Genomic DNA, 14,656 nt, shown 5'->3' on the forward strand with positions numbered 1-14,656 from the left:
CCCTCAGTGTTCTACCCCAGGGTAATAAGTAGGGGATCAGGGAGCCTTTTTATAATGACCCCTCCATGACCACTTTGCCATGGCTCCCTACATAACATACTTTGGCAATGAAGCTTTGGACTTGGGTTTGATGGGAGTTCATGATGAGCTGCTCTGTCATCGGTAGGTGGTCTGATGTCTGACGGGCCCAGATTCTTCACTATGGATGATGTCAACAGCTTCAGGACGGGACCCAGGGACTACCAGTTTTCATCCATCCATCTATTCATCAACCATCAGGCTTTGCTATTTGGCTCCACTCTGAGCTCCACACACTGAAGGATACCTACTTTGATGGATAAGTCAAGGGACCACCATCTTACTCTGGGCTTGGTCTTTCCCCAGCCTAATCTCATACTATAACAGTAGATACAACTCCTTTTGCTCCGCATGGCTTTTTATAATGCTGGTAGCAACTCCTCTTCCTCTACTCCTTCATTATTGTTCACCTGGGTCTGGCCCCCACTCACTGCTGGACAAGAAGGAACATTGTCTGCTCTTCTGCTTTCCCTTCACTTCCCCACTCACAACTGCACAAATTAGGTCTAGTCCCTCTACCATTGGATGTAAAAGGGCATCATGTGGTTGGCTCTAATGTCTTAGCAGAAATAGGATGCTTCTCCTATCCCAGAAGTGATCCAAACAAGCCCAATATGAAGAGTAGCATGAACTCAGATTCCTTGGAGAGGCATTTCTGAATTTACCAGACCATCAGGTTTGGGGTCAGAACAGAGTAGTTTTTCTGGACCACACAGGTCAGAAAGAAAGGACAGTGTGTGCTAGAATATCTTCTGGAACCTTGAGTCCTAGGGATGGATCTCATTGTATTCCTTGGCCCTAGGCTTTTCCCAGACATTTACTAAGTAGTAGTTGGGACTATTTAATAAGGGTTCCTCTTGGCAATATTATACTTAATGTCACTTACCTTATCTTTAGTCTTCCTAATAAAAGTGTGGGGGACTGAGAAGAGGACTGGTAGCAGAGACTGGTAGCAATTTTAGTAGCTTTTTAAAGTCAGATACCTCATTCCCTGACCATGTTGGGAAAATATGCCTGTTTCTCAACTTCTCCTGGTTTTTCTCCCCACAGTGGGATTTGGAGCAATCATCCCTTTTATTGACATTGAGAAACAGGAGGGAATGCTTTTGTGAGTCAGTGTTGTTTTACACAAGATAGTGGATGTTCAAAGAGCAAAAAAGACTTACATGGGATCCCAGAGTACTTCGAAGTCGAAATAGAATGAGCTTCGGTGAGTTGACTAGTGCTCCCTTGGAATGTTTTCACTTGTGTGAAGACTACAGAACTAGGCTTTGTGGTGGTCACACCCCCATCACGTTTGGAGGATGTGTACTAGTTATTGACCACTCCTGAAGAACTCCAGTTAAAAGTAGTGTCAATTCTTCAATAAACATGGAATGGAAGAAAATGAACCCCAAATACAGTGGAAATGGGTTGGCTTAGAGTATACTGCAATAAGAACTTTCCATTTTTATTTTTATGTGACTAGAACAAGTCTCAGGGGCTCAATCACTCCTTCCCTAAAGATCTTTAAAATGGGAGAAATGGCCTAAGATCATAGAATTGTAGGATTTAGAGGTAGAAGAGACCGTAGAGATCTTCTATATACCAGTTACCCTTATTTTACAGATGAGAAGACTAGGAAGCCCAGAATGGTTAATGATTCAGGGAGTACATGGCAGTTATGGGCCTAATGCAATGGTATGAAGGTGGATGAATAGAATAGTTGATCTCTTAAGATTCCTTCTAGTAATCTGTGGGGCTCCCTCATAGATAGAAGTAGGCTTTTGCTTTCTAGTTTTTCTACTCCCAGGTAGAATAAACCAAATTAGATAGGAAAAGCTTGGCCTAAAACCCCCAAAACCAAACCAAACCAAACCAAAAAAGTACCTCAAATGTAAAGTGTTAAGTGTTTGTTCCTGAAGTAATGCTCATCTGACCTAGTGGAGAGACAGAGGATCATTATCAGCTGGGGGAAAAGGCTGTTAATGGCTTTTTCCCTTAGGGAGTTTTCTTTGGGTTTGTGTGGAGGACAACACTGTTGGCATTGGACCCAGATTGACCATCCCCTTTATTGCTCTGGAAGTTATTGCCCTAAAGTACTCCTTATTGCAATACTCAGAAGTCTGATTTTCATGATATTTCCTCTCACTGAACTCAAACTTCTTCATATACATAACCTTCCACAAGGCCCCTCTCTGACCTTCAGGTGGGAAGCAAAGATTTTTCTCCTCATTTTATGGAGAGGGAAATAGACCCAGAGGAATACAATGGGTACAGTGAGTTGCCCACAAATATTAGGTGAGTAGGTAGCATTAACCTCCAGTCCAGGGATCTAGCTATTAGATCATCCTTACCCTTCGATATCAGTAGTAAGTAGGAGAGTCTAGAAACTCTAGGCCAGTGAAACTTCAATTCAGTTTCTGAAAAAACAAAAGGACTGTGGGCAAACATAATAGTGAGTTAATTATGTAGTGCTTTAAGATTTGTAAAGCACTTGTAACAAAGATTATTTGATCCTCACAACAATTCTGGCAGACAGGTGCTGTTGTTATCTTCATTTTAAGGATAGAGAAACCAAGGTGCAGAGCTATTAAATGTGTAAGGCTGGATTTGTACTTGAGTCTTCCTGACATTAGGACAAGTGCCCCACCTAACCACCCAACATCTAGAAAAGGAAGTGATTACCAAGGGTCAGGATAGGTTCATCAAGAACAGGTTATACTAATCTTATCAGACTAGGTGACCACTAAGGTGCCTTTCAGCTCTAAATCTGTGATCCTAGGACTCTTTGGGGGGAGATATACTTAAAGCAGGAGCACTTTAAAAATATGGCTTTGTTGACAAAGTGTCTCATTTTGCTTGTGTGGAAAAGATGGCGATATAGGCTTAGTTAGATGGATTTGAAACAGGTTGAAAGGTCAGAGGCAAAGAACAGTCATTTTAAGTAATGGTTCTATGTCAACTTGGAAGGATGTTTCCAGTCTTTTCTTGGCTAATATTTTTTAAACTGATGCCTCAAATAAAGGCATATGTGGCCTGTTTATCAAATCTCTGGATGACACAAAGCTGGAAGGGAGGGATGCTTTGCACATAGGATGACATATTTATCCAAAAGGATCTTGACAGGCTGGATCAGTGGGCCAGATCTGACTTCAAAAAGTCAACTTCCCAAGTACAATGTGGCTAGAGGAAAGTTCATCCAAAGATCTTGGGGATTACTGTGGAATACCAGATTGCTATGAGTCACCAGTGTGATCTTAGGCTGTATGTAGTGCATCCACACACAATGTCCAAACCTAGGAGAATGATACTCTTTATATTCATTGCCCAGATCTGGTCACCTTTCCTTCTAGGCACCACATTTTAGGAAGGATACCAATTAACTAGAGAGTATCCAGGAGATGGCAACAAGGATGGTGAAAATAGCATATGAAGATCAGCTGAAGGGACTGGGAATGTGTAACCTGGAGAAAAGATTTGGGAGATTTTTACCTTCAAGTATTTGAAGGTAGCTATTTAACATTGTGGGTTTAACATTGTTCTGCCTACCCCCAGAAGGAGGAACTAGGAACAATGGGGTGGAACTTGAAGACAGAAATCCAAGCTTGATGTTCTTAATGATAAGACCTATCCCAAAGTGGGATGGACTGTCTAGGAAGGCTGTGGGTTTCAAATGAGATATTAGTAAAGCACTTAGCACAATGCCTGACACACAGTAGGCACTTAATAACTTCTTGTTCCTTTCTCCTCCCCCCTCAGTTGACTTAATCAGGAAATGTAGATTCTTTCTGGGAGATGGGTTGGATTGAATGGCTTCTGGGATCTCTTCTGTTTCTGACATTCTGAACATACTTGTCTTGTTCAGATAAAGCTCCCCAATCCAATGCACACAGTATTTCCTGGGTGGCTTGTAAAGGACCTGGTAGTTCCAGGTTCATTCTTCATTCCTTTCATGCCTACTTCCCTTTCACTTCCCACTGATTCAAAATTAGTTTCCTTCTCTAAGGTGTGGGGGTTCTCATTCAGCCTTTCATCAGATCATAAGATGCAGGTGTTCCCATTCAGCCTTTCCTCACTGCTTCTTTCCTCCCTATTTCAAACACAAAACAAAAATTTAATTCCCTTTTTCCTTTCCCAGTTGTTCATCCTCACTGCTTCCTGTTCCCTTCTCCACAGCATCTTTTACTTCACCTTTGTGATCCTTGGCTCCTTCTCCTTCCATTCTCCTGTTAAACCACACTATTTATGAACCTTACCATCTCCTGGGACTTCCCTTCTCAAGATCTGCTTTGAAAATCCTCCTCTCCTCTCCTTAGCTCCTCTCTCTATGTCCTCCCCCATTTTATCTCCCACATTTTTCATAGGATTATGGGATTTAGAACCACTGAATGGGACCTGAGAAATCATCCTCGTTTTACTGAAGAGCCTGGGGCCTAGAGGACTCTCCTAAGGTTACAAAGGTAATAAGTAGCATAGCCAGGAATGGATCCCCCCCTCCAAAAGTTAATTGTAATCTTAGGGTGCCTTGAAACCCACAATGTCTAGAATATGGGAGGAGGTAGTCCTGCTATCTTCTGCTTTGAATAGTGTGTTTGGTTCCAGGCATCACATTTTAAGGAAGGCACTGATAAAAGGTGGAAAGTGCCCAGAGAAAAGCAAACAGGATTGTGAAGGGCTCTAAGATCGTCACTGGAGGTTCAGTGAGGAACTGAGGATGGTTAACCAGGAGTACAAAAGGCTAGGGGTGGGGGAACAAAAGCAGTCTCATTTTGCTTGGCCCCAGAGGAGAGTTGCAGAGACAGATTTCAGCTGCATGTAAAAGATTGCTGGCAATAAGAGCTCTCCAAAAGTGGATAGCACATGCTGCGGTGTAGGCAGCCTGTCGCTGATGCTTCCTGTGTGGCCTTGGACAGGTCACTTAATTTCTCTCAGCCTCAATTTCCTCATTTGTAAAATGGAGATAATAAAAGCACCTACCTCACAGGGTTATAAGAAACCAACAAGGATAATCCGTCTAAAGAGCTTTGCAAACCTTAAAATGTTATATAAGCATCAGCCATCACTAGTCTAGAGTCACATATTATTAGAGGTCTTCATGAGAAGCTAGATGGGAAAGGTGCAAGGGGGATTCTTAATCAGGTATAGGGTGAACTAGATGACCTCTGGGACCCTTCCGACCCTGAAATTCAGTATGCTGTGCTGACCTTGTAGGAATCTCTGATACACCTCATTTCTGTGGCCTTTCTCTTTTATGTGAATCCATCAGTGCAGAGTATGTACCAGCCGCTTCAAGCCCTTACCCAACCATCCCTGCTTCTGCCCCCTGCCCCAACAGACCCAAGGGCCAATTTTTGCTACTCCATAAGCTTTTGCCTGTTATGGGGTTGATTTTTAAAGGGCTCAAGGGCTAGCTTGTTCATCACCCTCAGCATCCTATCTGCTAATCCAGTGTGTTGAACTATTTCCCACGGCTTATGTCCTCACATCCAAGATGGGTTTTGCCTGGGAGGTTGATCCCACTGCCTAACTTGGTCATGAACTTAACTGTTCGACTTGACAACACCGAGGCTGTGACTTCTAGGACTCTCCGGTCAGCGCTGCACCCAACCCAAACCCCTATCAGAGCAACTTCTAATTGGTCATGGCTGAAACTCCAGGCCATTTTGCCACCCCTCTTCCTTCATTCTGCCAGTTTTTAATCTATTTAGGAGCATTAACCCTCAAGCTATTTATCCTATGTTTTTGCTCTCTTTCTGTATTTGGGACTGCCTAGCAATACTGAGAGAAAGTGACTTGTTTATAGCCCCTAGATGCTGTGTGTACATTTTATGTGAAGGTGGGAGTGGCTAAGAGAAGTTATAAACCTCCTTTCCTCCCTCCCTCCCACCCTCCCCTTTGAGCTCTTCTACCCTCCCAACTAAACCAGAGCACCAGTTCAAGAAGGAAACATCTTTTTAGTCAGGGATAGCATGCTATGTTGACTGGAAGTGGAAATCAGAGACGAGCAGCTTCCAGTGGGTTATTTAGTCCCTTCTTGTCTCCCCATTCTCTTTCCTGATACAGTGTGTTAGTGAATGGAAGTGGTCTTCCTCTGGAGATGGCTGCATAATTCAAGGGTTCCTGCCATCAGCAAGCATCTTGGGCTGCTTGTCCTTTGTCTTAACACACTTTAATAACCATATGTTTTAGCCAAGATCTGGAGGATGCAGATCCTGAACCATTCCCCATCCCTAGGTAGGGAGATAATTTTCTCCATTTCACTGAACCTGCAATAAGACATAGTACAGACAAATGCTTTCATAAGCCAGTCTCTGTGGAGTGAACTTGTTCAATGACAAGGTTTCTGGGTCTATGAGCCAGCTGACTTTCAGTGGCAATGACACCTGAGGCCCTCACTAGGCAGGGTGTGGGAAAGCAAAAGGGAATGTGTTCATGTATTTGTAGGATGATGTCAACCACTCTCACAGACCTTTGTAGTCTGAAAAAAATGGTATTTTTCCATTTTAGTCTTCCTTATGTTGCTGTTTCTGACTTCTGTTTAGCAATGTTGTCCCCAGCCATCCCAGCATACACAACCTGACACCATCCTCAGTGTACATAATGTTTTAAAATCCACTCCCTGTTCAATCCAATAAAGGTGTCTCTTAAAAACAGCTTACCCTGGCTTGGATCTACTCTGTGCAACTACTGTGTGTTACCCCTGGCTATTTTCCCCTTTCTATCCAGTATTTCTCAAGGATATGCCTTCCTGAATCACTGCTTGTGTATCAAGAGAATTCAAGCATGGCACAAGAACTGTGTGTACACACCACACACACACACACACACACACACACACACACACACACACACACACACACACACACACACACTGAAAATGTTTTAGTTTATAATGATTTTTACCAGGTCCCCTCCCTTCAACCAGTTTATGGGTAAACTGAGCTCTTGACCATAGGCCAGATTCTCTTGAGGGCGAGGTACAGCCTAGGTATGAGACAGATAAGTGTTTCAAAATAAAACCTCCTGCAGGAGGCAGCATAGTAAATGGTTCTTCTCATGCAGCCTTACCAAATCCAAACCCTTCTCCAGTTCACAGGGGAAAATAGTTCATCTCCCTTCTCAGACAACTCAAAGAAATAGGAGTGAAAGAATGAATGGCATCTTCAGGGATGGGTAAGGAACTAATGAAATTGCCAAACTCAGCTGCTTCTTGCTCCTCTCATCATCTCCTCCTTTCCAGTTTGGGGAAGACAGAATAAGAGGGCAGAGAAGTCCCCAAACCCATCCCCCAATCTCAATCCCCTCGGTGATGCCTGGAAAGAGAAAGATGTGGATAATGTGGAGGAGGGGGGCGGTGGTCCAAGATGCTAGATGGGATGTGTGTGTGTGTGTGTGTGTGTGTGTGTATGTGTGTGTTTACGTGTGTGTCTGTGTGAAAGAAAACAATGATAACTGGGGAGAACAGAAATATCCGGGGCTGTAAAACCCAAAGAAGCAATCAATAAACACACAAGCCGTTTTGTCTTAGTTTGTTCAATACTTTTTTCCCTTTAATTCATACCATACTTCCATGGCTCTAGCTACTTTACATTAAGATTTGGCTGAGTAGCCTTGTATGTTTCTAGTTTCTAGCAGTAAGTTTCTGATTTTATACCTTGCGCGCAGCGCCAGGCAAAAGTACAGTTATAGTACCAAACAAAAGACAGTCAGACAACCTGACTGTGTTCAAACCGGCGCTATTCACCCTTCCCAGGCACCCCACCCCACCCCACACACCTCCAGGGTTGCCCCGGGGGCCCTGTAGCCTCTCCCCCTACCCCTCCTCAACTTGGGGCCCAGGGTGAGTGAGGAACAAAAGCACCTTGGGTTGGGGAAGATGGTCCATGCAGATTCTGGGCCGGCTCATAGAGTGTGGGGTGAGGAAGAGCTGGGCTCCACGCAGGATCGCTTGGCAAAATGCTGCTTTCCCTACGTGCTCAAGGCAACTGGCAACTAAGTCCAGGATGGACTCCCCAGCTGCTACCCAGTCTTCCCACCTTGCGCAGAGGCCGCCATATTGATTCTGCAAAGTGCCACATTGTATTGAGAAGAGCAGGGGGCCAAAGGCAGGGAGCAAGAGGGGAAGGCAAGAAAATGTTCTTTAAGCTTTCACATGTGGGGGAGATCGTCCGGCATCAGCTACCCTTGGCGGGAGAGGTGCTTCTCACTAGCAGCCGCTACTCTGGTCCAGGTTCCCAGGCCTGGAGAGGACCGAGTTGCAACGGAAAACAATGCCCAAGACCCCTGAGCTGTGCTTGTCACATGGAACATGGGCTGGGAAGGCGGGGGTTTGGGTTCAAGGAGTAAATCGGGCCTGGTCCCGTCACAGACGCCACCAGCCAGGGCAGGAGGAGTGAGGTAACGAGGCTGGGCAGAGAGGAGTGGGGAGGAGAGCTCTCTACGCCATGTGCAAAATTCCTGCTTTCACACTGGGAAAGCAAGGTGGTTAAAAAGGTGGCCTTCCAGAAAAAATGTTCATCTCAGAACCAAAAACACATCTTCTGGAAGGAAACACAGGGGTGAAGGGGAGCGGGGCCAGCCTGCCCAAATAAGGGGGAATGAAAAGGGGGAGGGGGTGATTGTCTCATAGCCTAGAGACACAGTGAGGGAGCAATGGCATTAGAAGAATCACCAGGGGAAGAAGTCTTTTGATGGGAGGTGGGGATGGGATGTCCATATCCCAGACACCTGGAAATGAGGGTATTGTCTCTCCAAGGATTAAGGTAAGGGAGGGACTAGCTTTGGCTGCCGTGCACGTCTAGATAAGCAGCATGATATGGCACGGAAAGAATCTTTTGGGGGATCACAAATCTCACAAATATCTGTCCCTTAGCCCCTTACTAGATCTTACCCTAGAGCTGCTATCTAAGGAACTGGAGGCACAGTATAAGAAAGGAGCTGGCTGCCTACACCAAACTCAATGCTCTGCTCACAGTTGCTCAGTATCCTTCCTCCTGGCCCCAGTTTCTTAGGTTCAATGCCCTGAAGTTCTCTATTCTCTGGAGACTCCTATGAGCACATCACAGTTAAACTAAACCCTTAGCTGAGTTTGGGTTGTTGTTGTTGTTGTTTGGGGAGAAGTGAACAGTAGATGAGGAGATGAAGGAAGAAGTGGAAGAGATGGATATGGAGATTCCCATAAAGCTTCCTTTGTGGAGGGGGGACTTCAATGAACCCACCAGCCAGCCCTCTCCTAACTCACCGGCAATCCAAGTGAGTAAACTTCTAAAACAAAGAAAAACTGAGGTCTGGAGGGAGGAAAGGTGTCCTGGGGTGAATACCGAGCTAAGGTAGACAGACCAGTCTCTCTGGGCTCCTGCAGTCCACCCAGCTCCTGCTAATTAGGATAAATACCTTACCCTGACACTCCTGTGCAACCCTGGAAAAGTCCAAGCTCAAATCCAGTGGGGTCTGTCCTTAAAGGCTCCTGAGACAACTTGGCCTAGCTCTCTTATTCAACTCTAACACTGACAGCTCCTTGGTCCTGGCTCTTGATGAAACCCGGAGGTAAACTTCCAAGTTGCAGACCTCAACAAGTGGCTGTTCTCCTACAGCAAATAAACTAGGGATCATACTTTACTAATCTCCATGGGTGATTCAACTGTATTCCTTTAAACTGTTTATACCTGGTAGCTGCTCCTCCTCTATTCACAATCTTTACAACAGCCCTGGCATGAAGAACCTGTCTGCAAATGTAGTCCTAGCATGACCCCTGACACTACCCCACTTCCAAAGGACTCCTAAGGAAATACATCAAATCAAGTTTCTTCTCTGTTTGGAAATGGATCTCACATCAAAAGAAATAAGGCAGGTGGTGGCTGTGAATGCCCCTTCCAGAGAGCTACTAGCCTGGAGCTACCATGGCCTGGATGACAAGCCAGTAGTAAGTACCATGCCATTTTCTTTGCTTTACTCTTTGGGTAGCCCCAGATTGAGCAGCCTTCAGGGAGGGGGACTGTCTTATTTGCAAGGCTTGAGGTTCCTTCTCCTCCAACAACTGTTAAATAAGAAAAATTTTGGGGGCCACTGGACTCTCTGCTGTAGGGAAGGGAAGGATCCAAGTTGATACCTTTCTCCCAGCCCTAGACTTATAGAATGCTAGCACTGGAAATGGCTTTAGAGAATGTCTAGTCCAGGGGGCAGCTAGGTGGTGCAGTGGATAGAGCACCAGCCCTGAATTCAGGAGGACTTGAGTTCAAATCCAGCCTCAGACACTTGATATGTTCTAGCTGTGTGACCCTGGGCAAGTCACTTAATCCCACTAAATGCCCTGCCAAAAAAAAAAAAAAAAAAAGAATGTCTAGTTCAATACCCTCATTTTGCAGATGAGGAAACTGAGGCCCAACTAGGTCAAAATAACTCTCCAAAAGTCACACATTTTCTCCTGACTTCTATTCACCAGAAAGGTACTGGGCATTCCCTATACCTCTTCATCTCCTCAGACACACAAGAATCTTTCTCTTGATGCTAATTGCCCTGTCTAGCACAGCTCAGAAGGAGCGAAGAAAGACCAGATTCCACTATGTGGCCCTCTCTCTTCCCTTTGCTTAACTGGGAAGATAAATCTTCATTTTTCTCCCAAGGAACCTTTCTGAAGCCATTTGAACAGGCCTCACAACAGCTGGGGAGAGGCAGCTCTCAATGAAATAAATAGCGATAAATAAAATAAATAAGATAATTTACAACCCTTGCTCCCCAAAAGCTCCTGTGAGCAATCTTGGCTTGTGGACACTCTGGATTTTAATAATTTCAGGCCACTCAACCCCCTCTTTCCTTTACTCTGAATTTACAAGGTCTCTGCCCAGCCTTTTTCGTTCAGTTATTGTTCACCTAATTGGGCCAGAGAAAGAAAAGATTTCAGTTGACAGCTGCTAAATGGGTGATTGGCAGCGTTTCATGAAGCAGCACTGGCTTATGCGGATATTCACCTTCCTAAGGGATCCTACTCACTCTTATCTCCCCAAATCCCAAGTCTCAGACTGTCCTCTGAGAGTAGAGCAGGGATAGGGAACCAACTTCAGCATCCAAAAAAGAGACCATTTTCCTCATTGCTATTGGGAATATACCATCCAGTATCTTAACTTTCTCACCCTCATTCTAAGTTAGGCCTTGTCCCCACCCCAGAAAGGGTCACATCTGTAGAGACATTCACATTTTGTGTTAATTCCCTGTACTGCTGGATTTCCCAGGCTACTGAGGTTATGAGAGGTCTGAAAGCCCCCACTCACAGGCTGCCCTCTCTCCCTGGCCACCAGGAAAACCAGAAGTCCACTATTTGTTAAACATCAATAGAGGAGATCAGTAGGAATTTATGATAATCTCTATTCTTAAATTTTCCCTGATCCTTGCTTTCTAGGGCCCAGGAGAAGGCTTACGTTATCTAAAGAGCCCTCCTCGCTGCCTTGCTTCTCCCTCTCTTTGGATTCTGCCTGTTTCAGGCAGGACTCCCTTGGATTTAGAAGGGGAAACAGCAGGGTTAGGGGTAGAGCTTATACGGTGTTCCAAGCTAAGAAGCTTACCAGATCAGACCAGGCGTGGATACTATCCATCCCTCTGGTCCACACGCCTGAATGATATCTCAATTCTTAAGAAAAAAACAGAGTGATGACTCAAGTCCCCAGTCCAGCTTCATCCCCTTACTCCATGACATCTCCCAGACCAAAAGGCCTGAGGGAGTTTTCCTGCTCCAATTCCCTCTCTATTCAGAAGCCTAAGCACTAGCTAGATTAGGGGCTACCAAAGAGAAAGGGATGCTCCCCTGGTTCTCAGCTCCAAACTGCATGGGACTCGAACCCATCTCTATCAAGCAGATCCTTCCTTTCATGCCAGAAATGAAATCCAACCCAGAGAGTACAATCCCTCTGTACTGAATATGGGTCTACATTACATGGGTGGAGAGGGGGGATGGTGAGGCAGGAAGGGGCATGTAAATAAATAACACTGGCACCCATCTGAGGACAAGAAGTGTAAGCTTGGGCTCAATCCTTTTCAGAATGCCTTTGCAGTGTTTTTGTGCCCTGTCAGTTCCTACAAATGACCTTGTCATTCATTCTCTCAAGCCTTGCTCCCTACCTCCACCCTACTCATACTCCCCAATGGGTATTTTATAGCATTGGCTCAAAGTGAATTGAATTAGACCTATTCACCCCTCTGGCCCTAAAACTGATAAAAAATAAGTTCTTAACAAAATTATTTAAGTTTTACATGTCCTAAGAAACAATGTTCTTTTGGAAGGGTGGGGGGTAGGGAAGAAGAGGACAGCAGAATTTCAGGCACTCAAAAGCAACTTAATTTTACATAGACCCAACCTGAGTGAACATCAGAGAGAGTAGAAAATGAGAGACCTATGCTCCTCCAGCCCATGTGTACTTTGAGCTGGAGGGCCCCAATGAAGATCGGGGGAGGCAGCAGTGACAAAGAATTCTCAGGGACTCTTCAGTCTCAAAGCCCTCCCACCCTGCCCACTCCCATACCCTCCCATACCACCACAAATCCCACAAATACTGCCTTTTGGCTTATCTAACAAGTCCTGTCCGTCTGGCTGAAGATCCACTTTTCCTTGGTGGCTTCTCATGGTGGGATATAGGTGGAGTCCCCTCTGCCGGGTTGGAGGCCTGAATCCCTGCCCCCCCCCACATCTGGGCATCCAGGATAAGCTGGGATGGTGGAGAGAGAGGGGTCCCTTTTCCCCCCAATTTTCAAAATAAATGGAGGGCAGGAAATGAAGCACCATAGCAATGCCCCTTTGAGACTCCTATCCAAGACCCCAGGGCCTGCACAAGCATGACTTTGGCTCAACTTCACTTCCCTTCAAACAGCCAAGGGATGGCCAGCAAGGGAAGGGTGGGGATGGAAGGACTGGGGGATACAGAAGGTTGGGGAGGGTCGGTGCTAGGAGATGCCCCCTGCCCTCCACCGAAAGAAATTGCTTTTCCGGCCAGTGCAGGAGGCAGTCCCGCTCCTGCTCCCTGGTACATAGGCATTATCTCTTTTTAAAATCTGTATATAATATATATTTATATTCTGTATATATATATATATTTATATATATATATTTATATGGTCTATGTACATGTATTGCACAGGCCTCTGGTGTCACCCCTATTCCTGCCTTGTCAATGATAGTGATTCCTCTTCTCCTCTTTTTCAGATGAGTAGTCCCGGGTTCTGATGCCATTCTGAAGGTTGATGAGTGAGTCCTTCATCTGTAAGACAAGAGGAAGCCAACCCCACCCGAGGGGTACACGCACTGAGTTGGCTTCTTCAACAAGGATCACCAAATACTCATCAAAGTAACTCAACTGAGCTAAGGAGCCAAGCGGAACCAGGATCCTGAGATAAGGTGTGGCCTTCTGGGGCCACCTTCTTAAGGAAACTAACAGTGTACCTAGTATGGGGAAGCCCTGGCCTAATTCTCCCTGTGAAGCTGTTTTTCAAAGCTATTCTACTTATCTACTCCCCCAACATCACTTCGGCATTATGTTTCTAGGGAATACCCCACAGAACTGGGGAGTGTGATTTTAGAATGAAAAGGTTTCTCAACTGTGAAATGATGAGATCACAGATGTAGGCCTCGATGGGACCTCTGAGATGTTTCCTCTCCCTCCCCCATTTTACAAACAGGCAGGACACAGGTACTAACTAGCAGAGTTGGGATTTGAATTATGGTCACAGATCATCAATTTAGAACTGGAAGGGTGTTTAGAGGCTACGTACTCCAACCCTTTCATTTACAGCTGAAGAAACTAAGGCCCAGGGAGGTTCAACTGATTTTCCTCAAGGTCCTAAAGATAGCAAATGACAGAGGCAGTATCAAACCCACATATGAGGCCTCCAAGATCAGTATTATTTCTATTCTAACCTCCCACCCAGAGTAGGAAATCCTTTCACAGGGCTCTGCTTGAAGCCTTCCAGTGACAGGAACTGTTATAAAGCTGCTCTTTATACTGAGCCAAAAACCCACTGGTCCTGGTTCTGCCTTCTGTTACAACAGACAGTGTTCATCCACATAATGAGGACTATCATGTCTTTCCACTGCCTTCTCTAGGCTCAACATCTTCAGTTCCTTCCAGACTCACCATCCTTGTGGCCCATGTCTGTTCACACTCTTTGGTTTAGCAATATATCCCTTTAATATAGCAATAGAACGGAATATGACATTTTAGATGTGGTAAAATGGGCATCTAGGTGGCACAGTGGATAGAGTACTGAGCCTAGAGTCAGGAAGACTCATCTTCCTGAGTTCAAATCTGGCCTCAGACACTTACTAGCTGTCTGATCGTGGGCTAGGTATTTAACCCTCTTGTCTTAGTTACTTCATTTGTAAAATTAGCTGGAAAAGGAAATGGTAAACCACTCCTGTATCTTTGCCATGAAGAGTCAGACACAACTGAAACATGAACAACAAAAAAACTTACCTCTGATGGTTGCTTTAAGACTAATTGCAGGGGCAGCTAGGTGGCACAGTGGATAGAGCACCGGCCCTGGATTCAGGAGGACCTGAGTTCAAATCCGGCCTCAGACACTTAACACTTACTAGCTGTGTGACCCTGGGCAA

At 45.2% G+C, this 14,656-nt stretch overlaps 2 protein-coding genes across 3 annotated transcripts in view; one reads left to right on the forward strand and one right to left on the reverse strand.

The window, feature by feature from the left end:
• Positions 1-7,489, forward strand: part of SCN3B (sodium voltage-gated channel beta subunit 3) — a 29,216-nt gene extending 21,727 nt beyond the window's left edge. Inside the window, exon 5 of one of the 2 annotated variants that reach the window (XM_043994217.1) lies at positions 7,150-7,489. In XM_043994217.1, the coding sequence (XP_043850152.1) occupies positions 7,150-7,237 (88 nt within the window). In that variant the 3' untranslated portion in view covers positions 7,238-7,489. Of the gene's footprint in view, positions 1-166; positions 6,751-7,149 lie in introns of those variants that run through there. The other variant, XM_043994218.1, reaches the window with a different exon arrangement.
• A 101-nt stretch (positions 7,490-7,590) lies between these two features.
• The window catches only part of GRAMD1B (GRAM domain containing 1B), a 169,606-nt gene continuing 162,540 nt past the window's right edge, over positions 7,591-14,656 (reverse strand). Inside the window, 1 exon segment of the mRNA XM_043997300.1 lies at positions 7,591-13,304. Within this exon segment, the coding sequence (XP_043853235.1) occupies positions 13,215-13,304 (90 nt within the window). The 3' untranslated portion in view covers positions 7,591-13,214.

Source organism: Dromiciops gliroides, chromosome 3 (genome assembly GCF_019393635.1).
Source record: "Dromiciops gliroides isolate mDroGli1 chromosome 3, mDroGli1.pri, whole genome shotgun sequence".
NCBI lineage: Eukaryota > Metazoa > Chordata > Mammalia > Microbiotheria > Microbiotheriidae > Dromiciops > Dromiciops gliroides.